Here is a 21499-nt window from a genome sequence, read left to right on the forward strand (position 1 = left end):
CCCGAAAAAATTTAGAAAAAATACAGAAGGACTCAATTTTAATATTTTAAAGGCCTCAGAATTGACCATTTCAACTGGAATAATGAAGCCTGAAGGCTGCCAGACCACAAATAGAATTCCAAAAAACTGCATTACTCATGGAATACTTTTTTTTCCCAACTAAAACTAGTGTTGCATAAAATAAAAAATAATAAAAATAAAAACAAACAGAATTTTTTTTCTTTTTTAATGCAACCATTTTCTATTAGCAATAGAACACTCATAAGACAGCTTTACCGTCTGGTAAGGCCCTTCTCGTTATGTTAGATTTAACTGCATAAGGCAGTAAAGTTGTTTTCTTTGGGTTCTGTTGCTTAATTAATGCGACTTGCTTTTAAATGTATTACTGGAATTGGGAGCCTTGTAGAGCACAGAGGAGGAAGCAGAGCAGTAAGAAAGTACACAGGAGATACAAACAAACTTTCTTCCTGAGAACTGCTTGAAGGTTGGTGTGTATATATATATATATATATGTGTGTGTGTGTGTGTGTGTGTGTGTGTGTGTGTGTGTGTGTACGTATAGCTTTATATATGTAACATCATCTTTTGTAAACAATAATGGGTAATCGGAATATACAAATTTTAGCATTACGAGAGCCACTCAAATTGCATGAATGTCGCCAAAAGGCTTCTACATTCACAGTGTTTTAAAAGTCAGAGTACAGCAACTGCATACATGTTTTGCACTGTTTTGGGCTCATCAGTGTAGCATAACTGTAATCCAACTAGTGAAAAGCTCCTGAGTTTTTCACAAGTCGGAGTACAGTACAGAATGTAGAAGCCTTTTGGCGACTATTATGCGATTTGATTGGCTCTTGTGTGCAGACATTTGCATATCCCGATTACCCAAATTCAATAGTTACAGCTTTCTCCCACAACTTGAAAGCTATATATATATATATATATATATATCTATATATATATATATATATATATATATATATATATATATATATATATATATATATCTATATATATATATATATATATATATATATATAGATAGATATATATATATATATATATATATATATATATATATATATATATATATTATATAATATTTGATGGAGAAAGACAGAATACATGAATGTCTCCAGTCATGTGACCTAACGCAGTGAACTCATTGGTTGCTGACTTTGAGACTTGCGAGCGGGTGTAAAACACTAGTCGATGCAAGTGACTCGAATCGCAAAATATTAAACATGTTTAAACTTTGTGAGCCGACTGAAATTGATCGTCCGAGCCTGCATAATCACATCGCAAAGCATAATACACTGCCCGATGAGGCTGAAAAATCGCGTCGCAATGGATCACATTGGGCTGTGTGTACCGGGCTCTAATGCAGTGAAGCTTTACTTTGTATGTGTTTATACCGTACATAAGTGCTTTATTCATATTCATAATGTCTTGGTTGTTACTTGTTTACTGTTAACATTTCATAATAAAATTATCAAACAAACAAAGTTAAATCTTTGTGAAGAGGACCTGAAGTCTCTTTTAAACTCATTAGACAGAAGAATGCCTGCCTGGTGGATTCCTTAAACGTCTGACAGCCCAGCATCTTTATCTCCATCTTGTAGTGATTATTAAAGAGCTATCAGGCACAGTGCTGCTATTGTAGGAAAGCTGTTCTAGGATTTAAAAGGGTTGACTTTAGTTGGGATCAGTGGGTAGGTTAATTGGCCCTGAGATGCATTACATTTGGACCCACCACAGCTGTTTAAATTCAAAACACAATATTGTATGACATATTGTATGTGTTTAAGTGACCAAAACTTGTTTAAGTGTCCAAAACTATACATTCTATTGCAGTACAGTATTTACACTTTACATTTTTTCTTGTCACCCTGCTTAGGTTATTAGTATTTGAACACTGTCAGCCAGTGTCATGTAATGGTTGAAAATATTTTGGAAAGCATGTTAGCAAGCCACATAGTATTAATAAATGTTTTTTTTTTTTAATATATATATTTAATAATATATTTATATTTAATATATATATTTTAATATATATTTAATCCTTATTTTCTTTCTTCATTTGGGACTCAAAATCGCAGGATAACATAAAAAAGCCTAGGTAGTTATATTTTTTAGAGCTGTGTGGTTTCCTTTAGGAGTTGTGGTATTGATATATCTCCTTGTCCCCCTTTTCACAGTACATTCACAAGCTAGACTCTATTAAGCAAAATACTGTTGCAATATACCTTTTGGCTGTTTTCTAGAGTTTTGCTGATATAGTTCAGAAAAGCATTTTGTTTCTGTAGACAAATGAGTAATAAATCATAGGTTGTAGACAGGCAGTGTTTTATAACCCTTTTTTCTACCCAGAAGAGAAATGCCTGGGAAATCATACATTGTATGCATTGTATATTATTTTCATGACTTTCCAAACTCTGCATTCCTCTCACCAAAGAATGCAACTTAAACAAGGATTGCCAAAGTCTTTATCTGGCAAGCTAACTGGGATGCATTTTTTAAAAGGGGACATTTTGTTAAATGATGGATGAAGATATTTGCCAAACACAAATACTGTGTTAACACCAATAATAAATGTCAGACCTACTCTGACATAAATATTTGCCTTAAATAACCAACCCATTGCATTATGAATAATTGAAAACATTACCCAACAGGAATAGGGTAAAAAAATTAAGCCCTCAGGGAAACATGTTAATTCAATTTTGTTACCCATAAGGGAAGGACACCTTTAATATAGCATTGAATGGTGCCTCTGTGAAAAACGTTATATAGACATTGGGATCTATTCAATTGATCTAAACAGTGGCGCACAGCTGTTGTTTTAGTCCTTAAAAGGACGACACTGGTAGTGAGGCTACAACACCAAAACATCTCCCAAATAGTTCATCACCCAAAGTGAAACAAAAAACACAAGGAACTACAAACTCAGCAACCCACAAACTGCAGTGTTTGTTTGTTTTAATATGTTGTCATTTTAGATTGAATTGTCTCTACACAGAGTCTGCGGAGCGCCTCTTAATGGGAGGCCATGATACGTCCAGCGAATTTAAAACAATCTGCGTGAAGCTTTTGTTTCTGTTCAATGAAGATCAATAAAAAATAGATTTATTTTGATTAGCAGCTTTATACCGTATCTCATGAATCCAGATAGCCCCGGCACCACATAGATAATACGGACATAAACAAACAAGATAGCTGCTTCTGCATCCAGCGCTCAGAATATTACAGACATTTGCAGAGCTTTTTTAGATGTTATAGTAATAAAATAATGACTTGGATCACATTATTGAGGAGTTTGGTGATAAAACGAGTGATCAGGAGATGATTTATCGGTATGCACTACTATGAAGAGGTATGTGAAAATACAGCGAACAAGGGGTGGGGCAGGGCTGGAGATGCAGTACTGAGTGTCCTTTTGATATGCAGTGCCTTTTAAACCTGTTTTACTGTGAAAAAAAATACTTTTAAACAGTGCGTCTAAAATAAACTGCGCGTGTGAAAATAAATTGGACTTGACGCACCTGAGATGTGCTGAATAAATGGACAGCTAAGGGTTAAAATAGCAGAAAACACTGAAAGCAAAGTTTTTATGACAATGTTAGTGTTTGCAGCATCTTTGTTTTGTATAGTTTATTTTGTAATTCATTTTCTATAACGTAAAACAATCGCTGTCCAGCGATGCAGGTTTGACCGCCATTTTCCTTTGCTGTGTGAACAACGGAAGCACGTTCAGCATGATAACGTAATTTGAGGCAGTTTGTAAAATAAATAAATATTGACCGAAAGCACCATCATGGAGGCACTAGTTGGATCTATTTTTGGTCATGTGATGAGGTTTTAACCAATCACATGCCAGAGTTTCTAAGGACTGATTCATATATATATATATATATATATATATATATATATATATATATATATATATATATATATATATATATATACACATTTATTTTATTAGCCCAGTTCAAACTAAAGTGATTGATTGGGCAGAAATAATCTAACAAGGCTGGTGAAGCAACTAATAAGCACAATGTGTATATCTGAACTATGATAGTTTGATTGTAATAAAGGAAAGTTGTCAGGTTTTTTCAGTGATTTTGTGCTGTGGTTTTCACATACTACAGTATCATAACCGAACAATACTTCTAACCTTTATTTTTGAAATATTTTAAATGAGAAAATGTTCACACTGTCCTATTACAAAATTCACTGAATCTCAACTAAAACCCCTTCTTCAGTAGTGTAGGTTAGAAGTGCTCCAGATTTGTGTCCTTGAAAAGTGACTGTTTCTCTAACAAAGCGGGAATTTGCACACTAAACTGTTCAGTGTGTGTAGTTTACCTGGAGGTAGCAGGAGGCTGTATGCTGATTTCAGTTGTCACCGACTATGTATTTGTCTTTTTTGATTAAGTATATATAGGAGTGCTATTTTTTTTACCATAGTAAACGTTTAAAGAAGTTCCAGTTTGTGTCAACGAATTGGTAGGTTATTACTTTTGTTAATCTGCTTCTCCTTTTGCAGTGATCACTGAAAATGATAAATACCCACTTGAAATCTCACATATTTTATGGTATAATTATTACTGATTTCTACATTTGTAATATTTATAATATATTACCACGTTATGGCAGCATTTATGTTTACTAAATTTTCTAATCTGCTTTACTTTAGTCAACAGATTCAATAAATACACACACCTGCTTGGTACTTTTCCTGACTTTTATTATTATTATTACAAACTGAATTATACGTGCAGAGCACTATATACTGTAAAACAGAAAAAAACAGGTTTGGTTTAAATAAATCCGGGATAAACTATTTTAGATAGGACTTGATGGTTTAATATGCACAGAATTGTAACCAGATGTGTTGTGAAGGCCACCACAGCCTTGGTATCTGAATAAAAAATGTTGATGGAGGATTTATGTGATTGGAATTGTCAGCAGGGGTGCACCTTATATCCCTGTAGATAATTAAACAATTGTTTATTTATTTAATACTAGTGTGCCCCCAGATTACAAAACGGTACTATTTTTTAATGGAAATGTTTGTTTATATATATATATATATATATATATATATATATATATATATATATATATATATAATGCATACACACAGTCAGCAGTCTTTATTTTATATCTTTAGTTTCACATCATATACATCATATAGGGCAGCAGTGTGGAGTAGTGGTTAGGGCTCTGGACTCTTGACCGGAGGGTCGTTGGTTGAATCCCAGGTGGGAGACACTGTTACTGTACCCTTGAGCAAGGTGCTTTACCTAGATTGCTCCAGTAAAAACCCAAGTGTATAAATGGCTAATTATATATAAAAGTAATTGAGTCACAGCAAACATAGCTTTAGTCAACAAATTCAGTAGCTATGTTTGCTTTATGCTCTGAAGAAGACCTATGCGTAGAAACGTGTTAGCTGTGTTTACTGTGAAATTTTAAAGATATGAAAATTTGCTTTAATTGAGAACTTGTGTGTAACAATTGTGCTTACTATACCAGAATCTAAAACATTAATGTAGATTAGGAATAGCAGAGGACCTAATACTGATCCCTGTGGTACACCATTGGTTACCTTGCTCCATTTTGAGGTTTCTCCTCAAATCAGTACTTTCTGTTTTTTACATGTTAACCACACCCTAATCCATGTGAATGCATTTCCTTGAATCCCTACTGCGTTCAATTTGAGAATTACTCTTTTATGCAGGACTTTGTCAAAAGCATTCTGGAAATCTAAATAAACCATGTCATATGCTTTGCAATTATCCATTGTCGATGTTGCATCCTCAAAAAAATCAAGCAGGTTAGTTAGACGTGATCTCCCTTTCCTAAAACCATGCTGACTGTCTCCCAGGATACTGGTACTATATAGGTAATTTTCCATTATGGATCTTATTATAGTTTCCATAAGTTTACATATAATAGAAGTCAGGCTAATTGGTCTGTAGTTACCTGGTTCGGTTTTGTCTCCCTTTTTGTGAATTGGTATTACGTTTGCAATTCTCCAGTCTGTCGGTACAACTATAAGAACAATATTTTATTTTCTCTATGTATAATTATGTTCGAGAATTTCAGGGTCTCTTCTTTTAGAATGCTAATTATTACTGAGGCAGATTTGCATTTTGCCCTTAAATATTATTCCTGACCTGAGGGTAAATGGAGAGCTAATTCTTAGTCATACCTTTCAGTGTGATAAAATGCAGTGCTAAAGGCAGCTGTTTAGCATTAAGGTTTATTGTTTGATTTCATTTTTCTTGCTTGTTTTTTAATGAACTAAAGATACTCAGGTAATCTCTTTGTGCATAGTATTCAAGCAACAGGCCTCCCTATAGACAGCAAACTTGTTAGCATGATACAACAAAATAAGTCAGCCCATGGTAATGGACCTTAAACTATACAGTTTTCTGCTGTCTGGGGACCCTACCATTCTGTTTGTTTTTATTAAATGTGAATACTTCCTCTTTCACATGGGAATTGAAGATAAAATGTGAGGATTTACTGTATGTAGACCTGGCAAAGCCCTTATTAAAGAAATTGAGGTAATTATATCATAGTTATAATTAACTGGGATGCTTAATCTTTGCAAGTGAGAGTATGTAGATAGAAATCCCCATCAGCCTGAATGTATACAGAAGTATTTACATATTCTTAGGAATCTCTAAAGCATGATAAAGCAGTTAATACCAGCTTTTTAAATAATCCCCTATTACATTTCCGACTAGCTTAAAAAATGTAATTATATTTTATTGATGTATATACGGCTCCACTTTCATGTTTTAAAGTTAAGTTACTGTATTACTGTACCTTTCTAATAATCTGTATTTGTGTAGCTGTCAGGGACATTTACTGGCAAGTAGGTATCCAGATCTGAGAAAAACAGTGATTAAAAATATGATTACCTATCCAATGGTTATGAAATATGCTTGGGGTTAATGTATTATGCTAGGCTTAGATACCAGCATTTGAGATAGAAAAGCTAAAATGATAAACTAAATCAGGTCAAGAAAATAACAGGGCCCACTATTGCTGAAGCTACACCTTGGCAAAGATAATACATTACCTTCAATTGACATGTGCATGGTAGGGAGAAAAATGGGGCTGCACTTAGGGAAAACAAAGACAATCGGAGCTTTCTTTCTTGAGCAGCTGCAACCAGCTACTTTTATGGAGCTGCAAAAGCAGAAACTGGCAGCATAAGGTATGCATTCGTTTTTACAGATGGCAATGCAGACACGTTGGTAATTGAAAAGGAAGTCGGGTACGTGAGCTGTTTGACAGGGACAGCCTATTACATTGCTTTCCTGTGTAATTGACACTTGAACTGATTGAAGAAATATTTCCCCCCTGAATAGACCATCATTTGTATCTAAATTACATCATTATTCCTAAGGAAACTCATAATTTTAAGTTTTCTTGTAAAATAACCCTTTTCTAAAACAAACAAGAGGAAATTTAATATTCCTTTTCTCCTGCCTTGACGTGGCCCCATTTTAAATCTACTTAAGTGGCTTTGCACTCAGCGCTTACAATCTGTTATTGCTGGGTCTTGGTGGTGCAGCGAGCAAATTCATTTTCCTGCTTTTGAACTCCAGGTTTCAATATAACACAAGGAAAGGAGTTCTGTGGTCTCAACATAGTGCTCTGTGGATATCAGTCCACATCACAAACCCACCACTCAATTCTCACTTGGTTTGGAATGTATTGTTCTCCTCATTACTCACAGAGCAATACATTCCAAACCATTTTTTCCATTATTCATATATATATATTTTTTTTTTCTTCTTTTTTTCTTAATATGATAACAGACTTTCAGACATACCATGATTCAGTATTAGTAAGGTCTGTATGTAATGCATGCTATTTACACAAAAGTATTTAATTATGTTTTTATGGACTGCCACTTTGAATTTCTGTCACTGAGCTATTTTAACATCAAATATGCAGCCAACAAAAATAGTTTAAAGTAATTCATATTTACAGTTAGAAGCAGAACAAAACAGCTCAAATGATTTGCTGATATTTAAAAACAGATGAATGTTTATTTATTATTTTTTTAACCTCCACCCTCTCTATAATTTTCACTGTATCCTTATGAAAAAAAAACATTTATTTTGGCTGACTTTTCTTCACAGCCTTTGTCAAGTAGATCATTTTATTGCCATCAATTTCAATTAAGTCTTTGTGTTGCAAAAACAAAACACTTTTTTCAGTTTCAGTCAGCGAGTGCATCGGATTTCACATAAATCTGAATATTTTTTGAAAATGTATTCCGTGTTTAACTCAATAACAATATAATTTTTCCTAAAAACTAAAACCACCCTGAATGACTTATCAAGTTGTCGCAACCTCCTCTCATATCTGTGATAATGACCTAGCCTTGGCATCAATTTCCCTTTTCCATAGGTTTGTGTTAATTCCATTTGAAAGGGGTCACTGTAATATTTGTTCAAACACAGTCATATGTAATTCCTGATAAATGTCTTAGAAATAAATATGTTTGTGTGGCTTTAATGTCTAAATCAGGTTCATGATTAATAAATAATTTATGCTAATATTTAATTATCTGTACGATTTGTATATCATGTGGTTACTTTTAACTATTTTCAAACCACTATATATTTATCTTTTTCAAGGTGAGTAGCTTAGTTTATTTTTTTCATGTTTTGTGTTCTCAAGTTGAAATACAATACAATTTAAATTGACAGATTATACTGTATAATGTACCACTTGTAGCAAAGTAATTAGGATTCCTGAGTTCCAAGTGCATAGAATCTGTTGTGAACCACAGTATCCAAGTTGTTTTATTTAATTATTAAGCATACAACTAAATATACTTTTTTTTAACTGGATACAGTATTTACTTTTGGAAATACTTAAGACAGCGTACAAAGTAAAAGTAACAACTTATGAGCTCACTTGCATTAACAGAATACACTATACAATTCCATGTGAATTTAGTCATTTAATTTCCTGATAAAAAAATACTAAAAGCATTGCTGTTGAACCGATCATATCAACAGTGAAAACCCAAGAGTAAACAAAAGTGCATGTCAAAAATGCAAAATAATTGTTATAAACAGATTTATGAAAAAATAGATTTTTACTCAAATTCATTATTACACTTTACTTTTAAAATTATAACTGGTGTTTTTTTTTTTTTTACTTTTAGTTGAAGAACACCCTTGTCAGTAATTCTTCCAGGTTTCTTTGATACACGTTTATTGTACCAGCAAGTGTTGTAAAATGTACACATGATTTTCGGATCCATTTATCATGTGAAAAATGATAGCATGGCTATAGTGGCAATGAATTAACAGACCCAAGGCAGTATTGTTCAGCCCCATTTTATTATTATATTATTATAAAAAAATATTCTGCACTTCTTTTTACAAACAAAAGTCACCTCATTTAGGCACAGAGAAATTAAACAAAAGGTACGCAACACCAGATCAGGCTTTGAAATGCACAGGCTTTTTGGAAAAAAAAAAAATTCTAGTTCTCTCATCAACTCTACACCTCTGGTAAAAACTACAGCCTCCACACTTTCATTTACACAGTGGCAGCCCCACGATTACAAATTGTAGGTTTACAAACATAATTATCCTGAACGTCAGTATAAAACCCAAGTACCTCACAGCTAGCCTGTTTCACAGATTCAGTACCCTGTAGTTTAAATGACCATCCAGTAGTGGAAGTATACACACCACAGGTGTGTACAATATGCAATAAACATAATCTTCATTTAAGAAAGCCTCTTGCAGGGAACTTGGCTTTTGAAAAAAAAAAACCCATAATTTACAAAATAATTTCATGAAGAAAATCTTGAGTTTACTCAATCACCCAACGATATACAACCAGTCAAAATGCTATTATGTTCCCGGGTGAAAAGGACAATTGTCAGACTGACTTTGCACTTGCTGATAGCTCACTAAAAACATTTCCTCAATCTCATTAAATTATTGCAGTCATTTCAAATTTTTATGGCCGTGCGGGCTACCGTCTCTCATTTCTTTTCATTTCATTCATTTTCCTTCTGTCAATGATTAATGGCTGATGTCGAATGTTAGAGTGAGCAGACATCAGCAAATGCAAGATCATAATTAGTTTAGCTGACGAGGGCCTCCGATAGCACTTGCATCTGGATGGAAAAATTACCCTATAGGGAACTGGCTGCTCACCAGGACCTTTTAGTAATACATTGTGAAACACCCGATGAATCAAATGTCCTTTCATTGCCAAGAAAGTGCTCTGGCCTTGAAGCCAAAATTATTCCTGCAGAAAGCTTTCCATTCTAAATGTATCGGAGTACAATTATAACCATTGTATTTTTCTGGCACAAAAGCTTCCCTCCTACACAACAGTCTAAAGTTAAAATAAATTGCCTGAAATTGTATAAAGCCTAACATATATGACTCATTGCGTTGATCATTTCAGTATTCCAATTAAATAAAGTTGTATTCAAATTTGTCATTAACTGCTAAAAGAGTCATAAAAGTTATCATTCGTCAATATTTCACTCTGTTCTATAAGAACTAGGATTCTGTCAAATAATAAAAGAATATACACTTTTCAAGATTATGTCATTAGGTCAGGGGGGCAATCTTTTCAGCTTTTCAGCCCACTATTAGCACTTCTTATAAAAAAAAAAATAACAAATTAAAAACATTGTAAAACTTGTAACACTGTAAATAAAACTTTTTTTTTTCATTTGAATCTTCTTCGTGAGTATTCTATTGTTGCTTTTCATTAATATATATATATATATATATATATATATATATATATATATATATATATATACATAGAATGTCATTGCTTGCACGGCCCACAGTTTTTGAGCCCCTGCATTAGGGGATAGAAAAATCAGGGAATTATGTTTTCAACATGCTTTCCATAAATGATTAAACCTTTAACGCAAAGGAAATAATATGAATTATGGCATTTGTAAAGTGTGTATAAATTAAATGGCTAACGAAATGTGCAGGAAATATATACTATTTTACAAATAAGGGAAAGTATGTCTGCCTGTTGATGTAGTGCAGACAATGCAGTTGAAAGTTAAGAAAGTGAAGTCCATTCCTTGTAAAACACTGATATCTTGTAAAGCTCATGAATCACTCTAAGGTTAAATATAATGAAAATCAACTGTGTTCTGTTAATCACAATTGAACCTGACCTTATTATTGGCAATGCAATATTATACCATCAGCACTGTCAGCTTTGGAGACAAAACTCTAGGGCTGATTTGTCCTAACTTCTCAAGTCACATGGCTCCTCTTTGACTTTTCTCTTTCTTTCCCTTTTTGTTTTGTTTCAGAGACGCAGAGGCTCGGGAGTGTTTTGTGCCAACTGCCTGACCACAAAAACCTCTCTCTGGAGAAAGAATGCAAACGGTGGATATGTGTGCAACGCGTGTGGCCTGTATCAGAAGCTGCACTCGGTAGGAAGGACAGATTGGTTTATTCAGGGGGAAAAAAAGGTCTTTTGAAAAATAAATAACTATTCAAACAGGACAGCTGTATCCAGTTCTGGTTGTTTGGTCAGTACCACTCCCTGGCCTGCAGTTAATTTCCTTGCTGTGGTCACTCCCAAAGTCAGAAGCAGTTAATTAGCATACACATTAAGCTGCATCAGGGGAAATGTCTTATCTCTCACCCGTGTTGCTTTTAATTATTTGTTGTGAGTAATGAATTGGTGCATTGTACTCTACTGGAATGTAAATTATCATCAACTTACATAAAGAAAAGAAAAAAACAAAGGTGCATTTCAAAATCATCATAAACACATTGGGCTACTTTTTCAAAGTGTTTACCCCATCTGTAATGTACTCCCTAGCTTTTTAAATATGAAAAATACTTGTCCATTTTACAAATCAGACAGCTGAGTTGTATTATGCAAGGTGTCTTAAACACTCAAGGTGTGTGTTTCATCTTTTGTACCGTTAACATTCTCCTTTTAGAAAACTGAATTTTATAAACACTTGTGTAATAAATGCTTTGAAAATGTGGCCTGATGTGTGGTAGCCAAAAAATCTTCAGCGATTTGACCTGTTGAACTAATTAAATAATTACATTTTAGCAGTTATAAAAACCAACTTCAACTGGTCAAAAAGTATTGCTTAGGTTGAAGATATGCATTTTTACTATCAAAACTAAAGACCATTGTGAAAATGTATTTACGGTCCGCAAAACGCTATTAATTACATTTTTAGAATGTTTCCTGAAATTGAAAAAATGAAAATATGGTCCGTTTTTTTCATTTACAGGTCTGCAGTGTTTAATTGTACATCCCAATTGTGACCTTTTCATTACACAAATTGCAAACATTTCAAAGTTATGCCATTGTTTGGTTTTCCATTATTTTAGTAGAAGTGACAAAAAATGAAAGAGCTATCATTTTTGAACCACTGACTCAAGTTTATTTCTGAAAAAACTAAGCTATGGTGATTTTCACCAGAATTTCAATTTTTCAAATTGAAAATGAAAAAATGGAAAAATGAAAATACCAGACCAAATTTTTTTATTTTATTTTGTATTTCAGGAAACGTTCTATAAATTGAATTGATAAGCATTACACAGACCATTTACAAATATATATTATGTTGTTACCCTGGGATATTGGGAGCAGGCTTATTTTTTGAGAGGGAATGACAACTGGCCTGTGACCATAAAATTGAGTTCAGATGTCCTTTTTGGCCACAAGGATAAACATTGATTGCTGTATTCCACTTTTAAATCCGTTGTATTTGAAACCTGGCATTCAGCCACTCACATCTTGGCAATAAGGATTCAATATGATTTTTATACTTTTAATAAAAATTTTAATACGCTGTACAGAAATCATTTCATGATAGCACCTCATAAAACCTTACTGTAGTGGGCCATTAATGGACCCACCTTGCCAGGACCTATTACAACAATAAATATCTATGGGACTTTAACTGCTTATAATAGGCTCAGCCATTTTTGTTAACCATATACTAGTCAGTTCCTATGCAATACCTGGAACCCTCATTATATTTAACCTAGCTGTAAAAACTCTAGGGTACCTCTCTGCAAAGCACATAGCTGTGCAAACATCCACAGCCAGTTGTAATGTAAGTGTTTTAAAAAAAAGTTTAATATTACAAACTTTTTTTCTTTTTAAATGTCTTACACAAAATCAACACATTTTCAGTTCTTATTAGCTGTATAGATAATTGCCCTTGTTCATTCTAATCATGTATAATCATTTTGAATGGACAACGCCATTTGGTTCTTTTATAAACATTATGTTTAATCGTAAAATATCTTGAAAATCACAGAAAATGTGAACAAAAATACAGATCAAAGACTACGTTTTTAGTATGAAACATGATACACTGTCAAAATGAAAACATTATAAAGTTAGTATCGGGTATGATCTCCCTGAGCATTAACACAATCCTGGCAGCGTTGACGCATAGAACTGATCAGCCTCTGGATAGATTGCTGTGGGATGTTCCGCCACTTCCTGTGCAGCTGCAGCCAGCTGGCGAAGGTTGGCAGATCGCAGTTGTCTCCTGTGGATGGCACTGGCGATTTGGTCGCACAGATGTTCTATTGGACTCAGGTCAGGAAAAAAAGCTGGCCACGGCAAGACCTCGACATTGTTTTCATGAAGTCTTGCAATTGTAATCCTAGCACTGTGTGGTCTTGCATTGACCTGCTGGGAAATCGACACTGTTGACTTTGTCAATGCATTTCTGAGCAGTAAGGTTGCCCTCAATCTGCACGAAAGGTGTTCTTCCTCCCCACATCATCACACTTCCACCGCCCCATCGGTTGGCTTGAACAACGCAACAGTCAGCATAACACTCACCATGACGTCTCCACACACGCTATCTTCCATCAGGTCTGTCAAGGGCAAAACGGCATTCATGGGTGAATAAAACCCTCCACCACTCTCTCTGCTGCCATCTCAGATGTTCTCTGGCCCACAGAAGACAGTGATTTCATCTCTCAGCTGTCAACATGTTACCCCTGAATGGCCTCCGAACACGCAAATCATTTTCATGCAGACGGCAAGCTACAGTGATTCTGCTGATGTCTGGGTTATTTCTTCCTGGAATTTCTCATGCTGTAGCCACTGCAGTCTGAAAACGATTACACAGATAGATCAGTCGGATGCGATGGTCCTGGGCCGATGTGGTGACCCTCTGCCTTCCAGGACGTGGCCTGTCCCTCACAGAGACAGTTTCCTGGCTTCTCTGGGCTAGTCTGCTGATTGCCGAAACAGAACATCTCATTCTCCGGGCAACTTCTCTCACAGACAGGCCACCTTCAATCATGCCAATAGCAACCAGGCGATATTCATTACTCAAGCAGGGCATGGTCATATCATTCGCTGTTCTTGAGTTAATTAAATCATGTCTTTTCGAATGGCTGTTTATACAGATTCTTAATCTACTCATTTTTTATGAAATCACATGACTTGAGCTCAGTATTTTGTTATCCCAAAGAACAATACTACTCAAACAATCAGCAAACCTATCTGCTCCCTATTTAAAATGTAAATAGCATTATGTATGTGCCCAATCAGCTATTGATGTAAAACTTATACCGTAAAAAAACTGTGTATAAGTCGCACCGGTGTATAAGTGCCCCCTCCCCCTTTTTGAGACAACAATTTCAAGAAAAAGCCTATTAGTCACACTGGTGTATAAGTCACTCCCCCCTTTTTAGGACCCCCTACAAATACCTAGAAAATAGACGTATACAAAGGTTTTTATAGCGTGTGTGTGTATATATGATTGATTAAACAACATCACATGACCGTGTGAATATTTAGCGTATACGCACGGCTTGCATACTAATGAGCCACTTCACACAGTATAAAAATTCCATGACAAACTGCCACTTTATTTATTAGCTATAAAACCACTGCCACAAAATGAGTGACATGCCACCCATTTTCTTTAAAAAGACAGTATCCACCTGAAAAAAGTAAGTGCTACAGAAACTGTCAACAGTAGACACATAAGATTAAATGAGGCACAGCTAAATAAAATAGAACAAAACAAAGATGAAAAAATACTAAAAAGACTACAACATTGGCTGTTAATGTATTTAAAGACTAGCTTAAAGAAAACAAATACAGGCATTTATTTTAAGGAAATAAGTCCAGAAAAAATCTGAGGGAATTTTATGCCAGTGCAAGTTCAACAGACGATCAGTATTCAGTCTGCAGTTTATGAACACTGTTTTTTAAAATATATTTCTCAAAATACCCTGATGTAACAGCGTTTTACCTTTACCCACTCAGAGCTCCTTAGCAAATCTTGAACTCTAGACCCTACTGGCACTCCGGTGGACCAATGGGAATACATTTCCTGTGTGAAATGATGCCTAAACTAAGCAACAAAGCCAGTCTCTCGCAACACTATACAAACCACTGCTTGAGAAATACAGCAGTGCGCCTACTTTCAGAAGCCGGGCTGGCATCAAGGGAAATAATGTCTATAACCGGACATCGATCTGAAAGCAGTTTGCTAAGATACTGGACTCCAACACAACAAAACAGAAAACCACAGAGATGAATTTTATCCTCAAGCTCACCTCTAATCCGACTCCAGCCTCCATTGCAGCTGCACTTCCTTCCTTAGTTTCAAGAAACTCCGCCCAGAAAAAATACTTTACCAGCATGTACTCTGTCCTCTACCTATGAGATGCCGCTTTCAATGCAGAAATTCACAATAAATAGAAATGTGCAGTATATTATTAACAAGTAAATCTTAAATACAAATGACATGTTTTGTACTTTGGGACTATATAACACTGTGGTTGTACACATAATAAAAGTGTTTATATTTTTTTATTATTTAAAAGGCGTTTTAAATATTTTTTGGCCCTCAAACAACAATTAACTTTGAAATAGCCGTGTTATAAAACTACTTCGGGCTGTGCGGTTCCCATGAAGTAAACGCACTTCTGGGTGTATAATCACCACCCTGGCGTGCGTATATTTCATGGGAACCGCAAGGCCTGTCATTGTTTGTTTATAACGGCTATTTCAAAGTTAATATATATAATGCAGTGTTTGTACAACAGGCTGGACCAACTAAAATAGTGTTTTATAAGGAAAATTACTGACTACAATTCTTTGTTACATCAAAATGAAACACCATGGATTTCTCAGATAACAGAACCTAATATGCATACAGTAGTACAGTAGGATTGTGCTTGTCTGTACTTGCTGGAGACTTCAAAAGGATACTAGGTGCTGCAGGAAGTAGAGCAAATGGCGCAGTAGGGGGCACTCTTCTCCTATTGGTCAGTGACCCAGCAGGTTTTATGGGGAATATGTCATAGGATATGTCATCCTATGGATGAAATGTTAAACAAATGTACTTTTAGTTGGTGTCTTACAGTTTTCTCAAATGGAATTAGAATAACACCATTAACTTTCGGGGGTGGGAGGGGACAATTTGTCACTTGTTGATTTTGTTTCAATATTGTTTATTTTTGCCCTGTTCCTCTCTAGACTCCAAGGCCCCTGAACATTATAAAGCAAAACAATGGTGAGCAGATCATCCGAAGACGCACCAGAAAGCGCCTTAACCCTGACACACTTCCTTCGGAGCAGCTGACCAAGCAGCAGAGGGTAAACAGTGACGAGCAAGTGAATGGAAGTCCCCTGGAGAGAAGGCCAGAGGAACATCCACCAGAAGTGCACCAGCGAGAGCTGCAGCAGACTAACTTGAGCAAGCTTGAGGCATACAGCTCGGTAACCAAGCCCCAACCCACTCCGCAGGCCTTACTAGTCAGCCAAACTTTGGAGATCCACAAAAGGATGCAGCCTTTGCACATACACTTAAAAAACCCTCAGGAAAGCAGTGGAGATCCTGGAAATGGTTCGACTGCAGCAGAGGGGAAGGGAAGCTCAGAGAGGGGGAGCCCCATTGAAAAATATATGCGACCCTCAAAACATGCCAATTATTCTCCACCAGGAAGCCCAATTGAAAAATACCAGTATCCTCTGTTTGGACTTCCATTTATACATAATGACTTGCAGAGTGAAGCTGATTGGCTGAGGTTCTGGACTAAGTACAAGATGTCTGTTCCCGGGAATCCACACTACTTGAGCCATGTCCCTGGCTTACCAAATCCTTGCCAAAGCTTTGTGCCTTATCCCACATTCAGCCTCCCTCCACATTTTTCAGCCATCGGATCAGACAATGACATTCCTTTGGATCTGGCAATTAAACATTCCAGGCCGGACCCAACTATGAATGGAGCCACCAACGAGAAGAGTACCTTGCCAATGAATGCAAAGGACGAGGGTCCAGTGAACGTCGAAAAAACTGAAAAGGTTGACAGAAGCACTCAAGATGAGCTGTCAACAAAGTGTGTTCACTGTGGCATTGTCTTTCTTGATGAAGTGATGTATGCTTTGCATATGAGTTGCCATGGTGACAGTGGGCCCTTTCAGTGCAGCATATGCCATCACTTGTGTGCAGACAAGTATGACTTCACCACTCACATACAGAGAGGCCTGCATAGAAATATTGCACAGGTAGAGAAGAATGGAAATCCTAAAGAATAAAAATAGCACTTCTTAGCACAAAAAAAGAATCATGTTTGCTAAAAGCTAAGCAGAAACTTGTACTGTCTTAGCAGTACGTATAGCAAACTAGTGACATTTAATATGTAAAGGTGTTTGTTTTAAAGCTAAAGCTATTTGCTATTTACACATACTGCGATAAATAATTAAAACCTTATTTTTAAGGATATCTTATTTTAGGAAAATCTAGGTACACAACCATTTATCATTTTATTACGGGGTGTTATCTTAGGCTAGGCAGTCTGCAATCAATTAAACAATATCTGACACAAGTAAAGCCTATAACTTTTTTATTATTAATTCACATTCACCATAAGTGATGTAAAGTACAATGTGGATACTGTAACATTGCAAATACAATTTAAGCCTGAAAAATGTCAAGGCTCTTAAAAATTACCATTGCAAAGAACCCTCAGGGAATTCACTGAACTGAGTGAAAGACACCTTTCCATTTAGCAGTTATTTTTTCTGGTGAAGGTAAACAAGAGTTCTGTAGGTGTATTTTTTATTTCAGTTGCAAAGTGTTATTTGTGCAGAGATAACAACTCTTATGTAACACATTTAAGGCATTACAAGCTGCTGCCTACACCACTAGGATACGACCATTTATTTCATAATTGGGAGAAGAAATAGAATCAAATAGTATTTTTCTAATTGTTATTAATATTAAACATTTCATAATACTGGTGCCTGATATATTGTATAAAATATTTTCTTATGCAACAAAGAATTCACATCATTTGAATGAGAGCCGATATTTTGGCTCTGCATCGCTGTTTACATTTGCAAATGTAGCAAACAAGGTATGAAGTAAAGTTTTCCTATTTCAGCATTTTTGTTTTTAATTTTTTTTTTTCATTGAGATGAGAAATGCTAATATAAAATAGATGCATCTGTTTGTTTGTTTTTAATGGTTTAATAAGAAGGAAATACCAATATTTTTATGCCTAAATACAAAAAAGGATAGCACTATTCATTCCAAGCAATGTACTTTTTTAATCTTAAGCTCTTAATATGTATTGTTAAGCTTGTAATGGTATATATCTTTGCTAATTTTATTTTTTCCCTCAATATTATGTTTGCAATGAAACATTTGAGAGTGTGTTTAATAAGCACTGTCTGGGCTCGACAGAACCAATATCTTACTGCTTTTCCATTTCATTGCCTCATTACAGTATAATGCATTAACTTAGTCTTAGTATGAGGAACAGTGAGACCATTTTGATTTCACTGTTAAATACTATAAGTCACTAAATATCTTTACCCCACAAGTCATGTTTAGCCTTTCTGCATGTATTTTTGAACATGTTACAATCAGGGCTACATTTTCTACCAAACAAAGATACATCCTACAAACTCAGAGATATTAAAATACAAAACTATTTCCCTGTAAAAGACTTACAGTGCTGTATACCCCAAGTTGTGTTGACTATGTCCAACTCCCCTTTATCCCATTAAACAAACTCATCGTGTGCCTTCTTAACATTTAATTAGCTACACTTTATAGTTTCAATGACAGATACAGTATTTTGTTAAAACAAAATAAATGTAACAAACATTTTAGAAATGTTTAGTATTTCAGAATTAAGAGGCAATTTAGTTGCAGTGCGAGGCTGACAGGAGGGAGGGTTTGACAGTTCAACCAAGGATGGCTATAAACCAGTTCCTACTAGGAAAAAAAAAAAACATCTGTCGTTGTAGTTAGGATAATAATAAACATGGTTTACGACCTGTCTTATCAATGCCATAAGTGCTGTTTATGCCACAGATGCATTTTCTTGCAGTAAACATTTAAATTTCATAAGATCGGTTGTAAGAATATCATAAGAATAATATGTAAATGCTTACACTTCAGATAATATTCATTGTAACTGCAGAGGAAAAGAGTAACTCTGTAATGAGCATGCTACATACAGGTACTGCAGTATAATTATACATACATTTAAACAAAATATCTTGATGCTCAGAAATACAGTGCATAAATGAAGACGTCTACAATGTTTACTGATGTAACGTTTTTGCCTTTCCAGCCCATTGAAGATGTTTTAGGTTGTCATAGTTCATGTTCATTTCTGCTGACTTTTAAACATTCTGTTGTATTTTTTTTCTTCATGCAAAACCTATTTTAGTCAGCAAGATGTCTGTTACATCTAAACTTGAATAATGATGATGATAATAATAATAATAATAATAATAATAATAATAATAATAATAATAAAAGGTTTTTTTTTTTTTTTTTTAGTTCTGAGTCATTTTTACACCACATCATTTACCTTAAGGTCAAATGTCAGAGTACCTGGATAACAAACAACATTTTATTTTTATTTTTTATAAATATAGTCATTGCCAATTATTTCTATTATTTTCTCCCAATTTAGAATGGCCAATTATTTTTTTTAAGCTCAGCTCTCCGCTACCACCCCTGCGCTGACTCGGGAGGGCGAAGACGAACACACACTCTCCTCCGAAGCGTGTGCCGTCAGCCGACTGCTTTTTTTCACACTGCAGACTCACCATGCAGCCACCCAAGAGCTACAGCTCGGAGGACAACGCAGCTCTCGGGCAGCTTACAGGCAAGCCCGCAGGCACCCGGCCAGACTACAGCTTTTTTAAATGTTATAGTAATTAAATAATGACTTGAGGAGTTTGGTGATAAAACGAATGATCAGGAGATGAATTATTGGTATGCACGATTATATCCTCCATAACTGTAAGTAAGATCATTTAAAATAAATTTGGTTATTGAAATAAAACAAAGCTACAATGTTAACATGTCTGCAGTAGCTAGCTATCCACATTGCAACAGCACTGGTTATAGTATCTTACTTAGCTTGATTCATGGGTTTGCAGCGATCCTGAATTGTTGTCTGTAGCAGAAGAACTACTAGAAAGTGTATTTTGAGAAGGGAAAGCATGTTTAGCATGCAGGTGGTAGAGCAGACTAGATGCACTTCTGTAATACTGGAACTCATTTTGACAGCAGATACAAGTAACCATCTTTTTTTTTTTTTAAATAAACTTCCCATTCACAAGTCCTTGAGTGCTTTGCTACATAATGCTGTTCCATGACTAATTTTATATTCAAACGGTGACTACACTCATTCAATCCTGGAATGCACTGGAGTGTATTGAAATTGTGCCGCAGGAAATTAATTACGGTATGCTAAGAGGGTCAAGACAGAGGAGTGAGATTAACTTGCCTTAAAAAAGTTCATCGCAGAAGTTAACTGCGATTAATTGACAGCCCATATATATATATATATATATATATATATATATATATATATATATATATATATATATATATATATACAGTGCCTATAGTAAGTATTCACCCCCTTTGGACGTTTTCACAGTTTGTTCTGTTACAACCTGAAATCTTGATGCATTTAAATGGGATTTTTTTCCCTTTGTTACACAACCTACTCAATACTTTCAATGTGGGAAAAAATGGGGGGGTGAAAAAACAAATCAATTAAAAATAAAAACCTGAAAAGTCTTTATTAGATAAGTATTCACCCCCTTTGCTACGACACTCAGGTGTCATAGCAAAGGGGGTGCAACCAGTTGCCTTCAGAATTCACACAATAATTTAAATGGAGTCCATCCGTGTGCAATAAAAGTGGTTCACATGATTTCAGATTAAATACACTTGTCTCTGTAAGGTCCCACAGTTGGGTAGTGCATTCAAAGCAAAGATACTGCCATGAAGACCAAGGAGCTTTCAAAACAACTCTGGGATAAAGTTGTGGAAAGGCACAGATCAGGGGAGGGGTATAAAAAGATTTCAAAGGCATTGAATATCCCTTGGAGCACAGTCAAGCCAATCATTAAGAAGTGGAAGGTATACAGCACCACCCAGAATCTGCTTAGAGCAGGCCGT

General features: G+C 35.2%; 1 protein-coding gene across 6 annotated transcripts in view; it reads left to right on the forward strand.

The window, feature by feature from the left end:
• Positions 1–20796, forward strand: part of LOC117399374 (zinc finger transcription factor Trps1-like) — a 128440-nt gene extending 107644 nt beyond the window's left edge. For 5 of the 6 annotated variants that reach the window (XM_059022378.1, XM_059022377.1, XM_059022379.1 and 2 more), the window contains 2 exons: positions 11354–11476; positions 16537–20796. In XM_059022378.1, coding sequence (XP_058878361.1) covers positions 11354–11476; positions 16537–17598 — 1185 coding nt within the window. In that variant the 3' untranslated portion in view covers positions 17599–20796. The remainder of the gene's footprint in view (positions 1–11353; positions 11477–16536) is intronic. The other variant, XM_059022381.1, reaches the window with a different exon arrangement.
• Positions 20797–21499: the final 703 nt, after the last annotated feature.

Source organism: Acipenser ruthenus, chromosome 4, assembly GCF_902713425.1.
Source record: "Acipenser ruthenus chromosome 4, fAciRut3.2 maternal haplotype, whole genome shotgun sequence".
NCBI classification, from domain to species: domain Eukaryota; kingdom Metazoa; phylum Chordata; class Actinopteri; order Acipenseriformes; family Acipenseridae; genus Acipenser; species Acipenser ruthenus.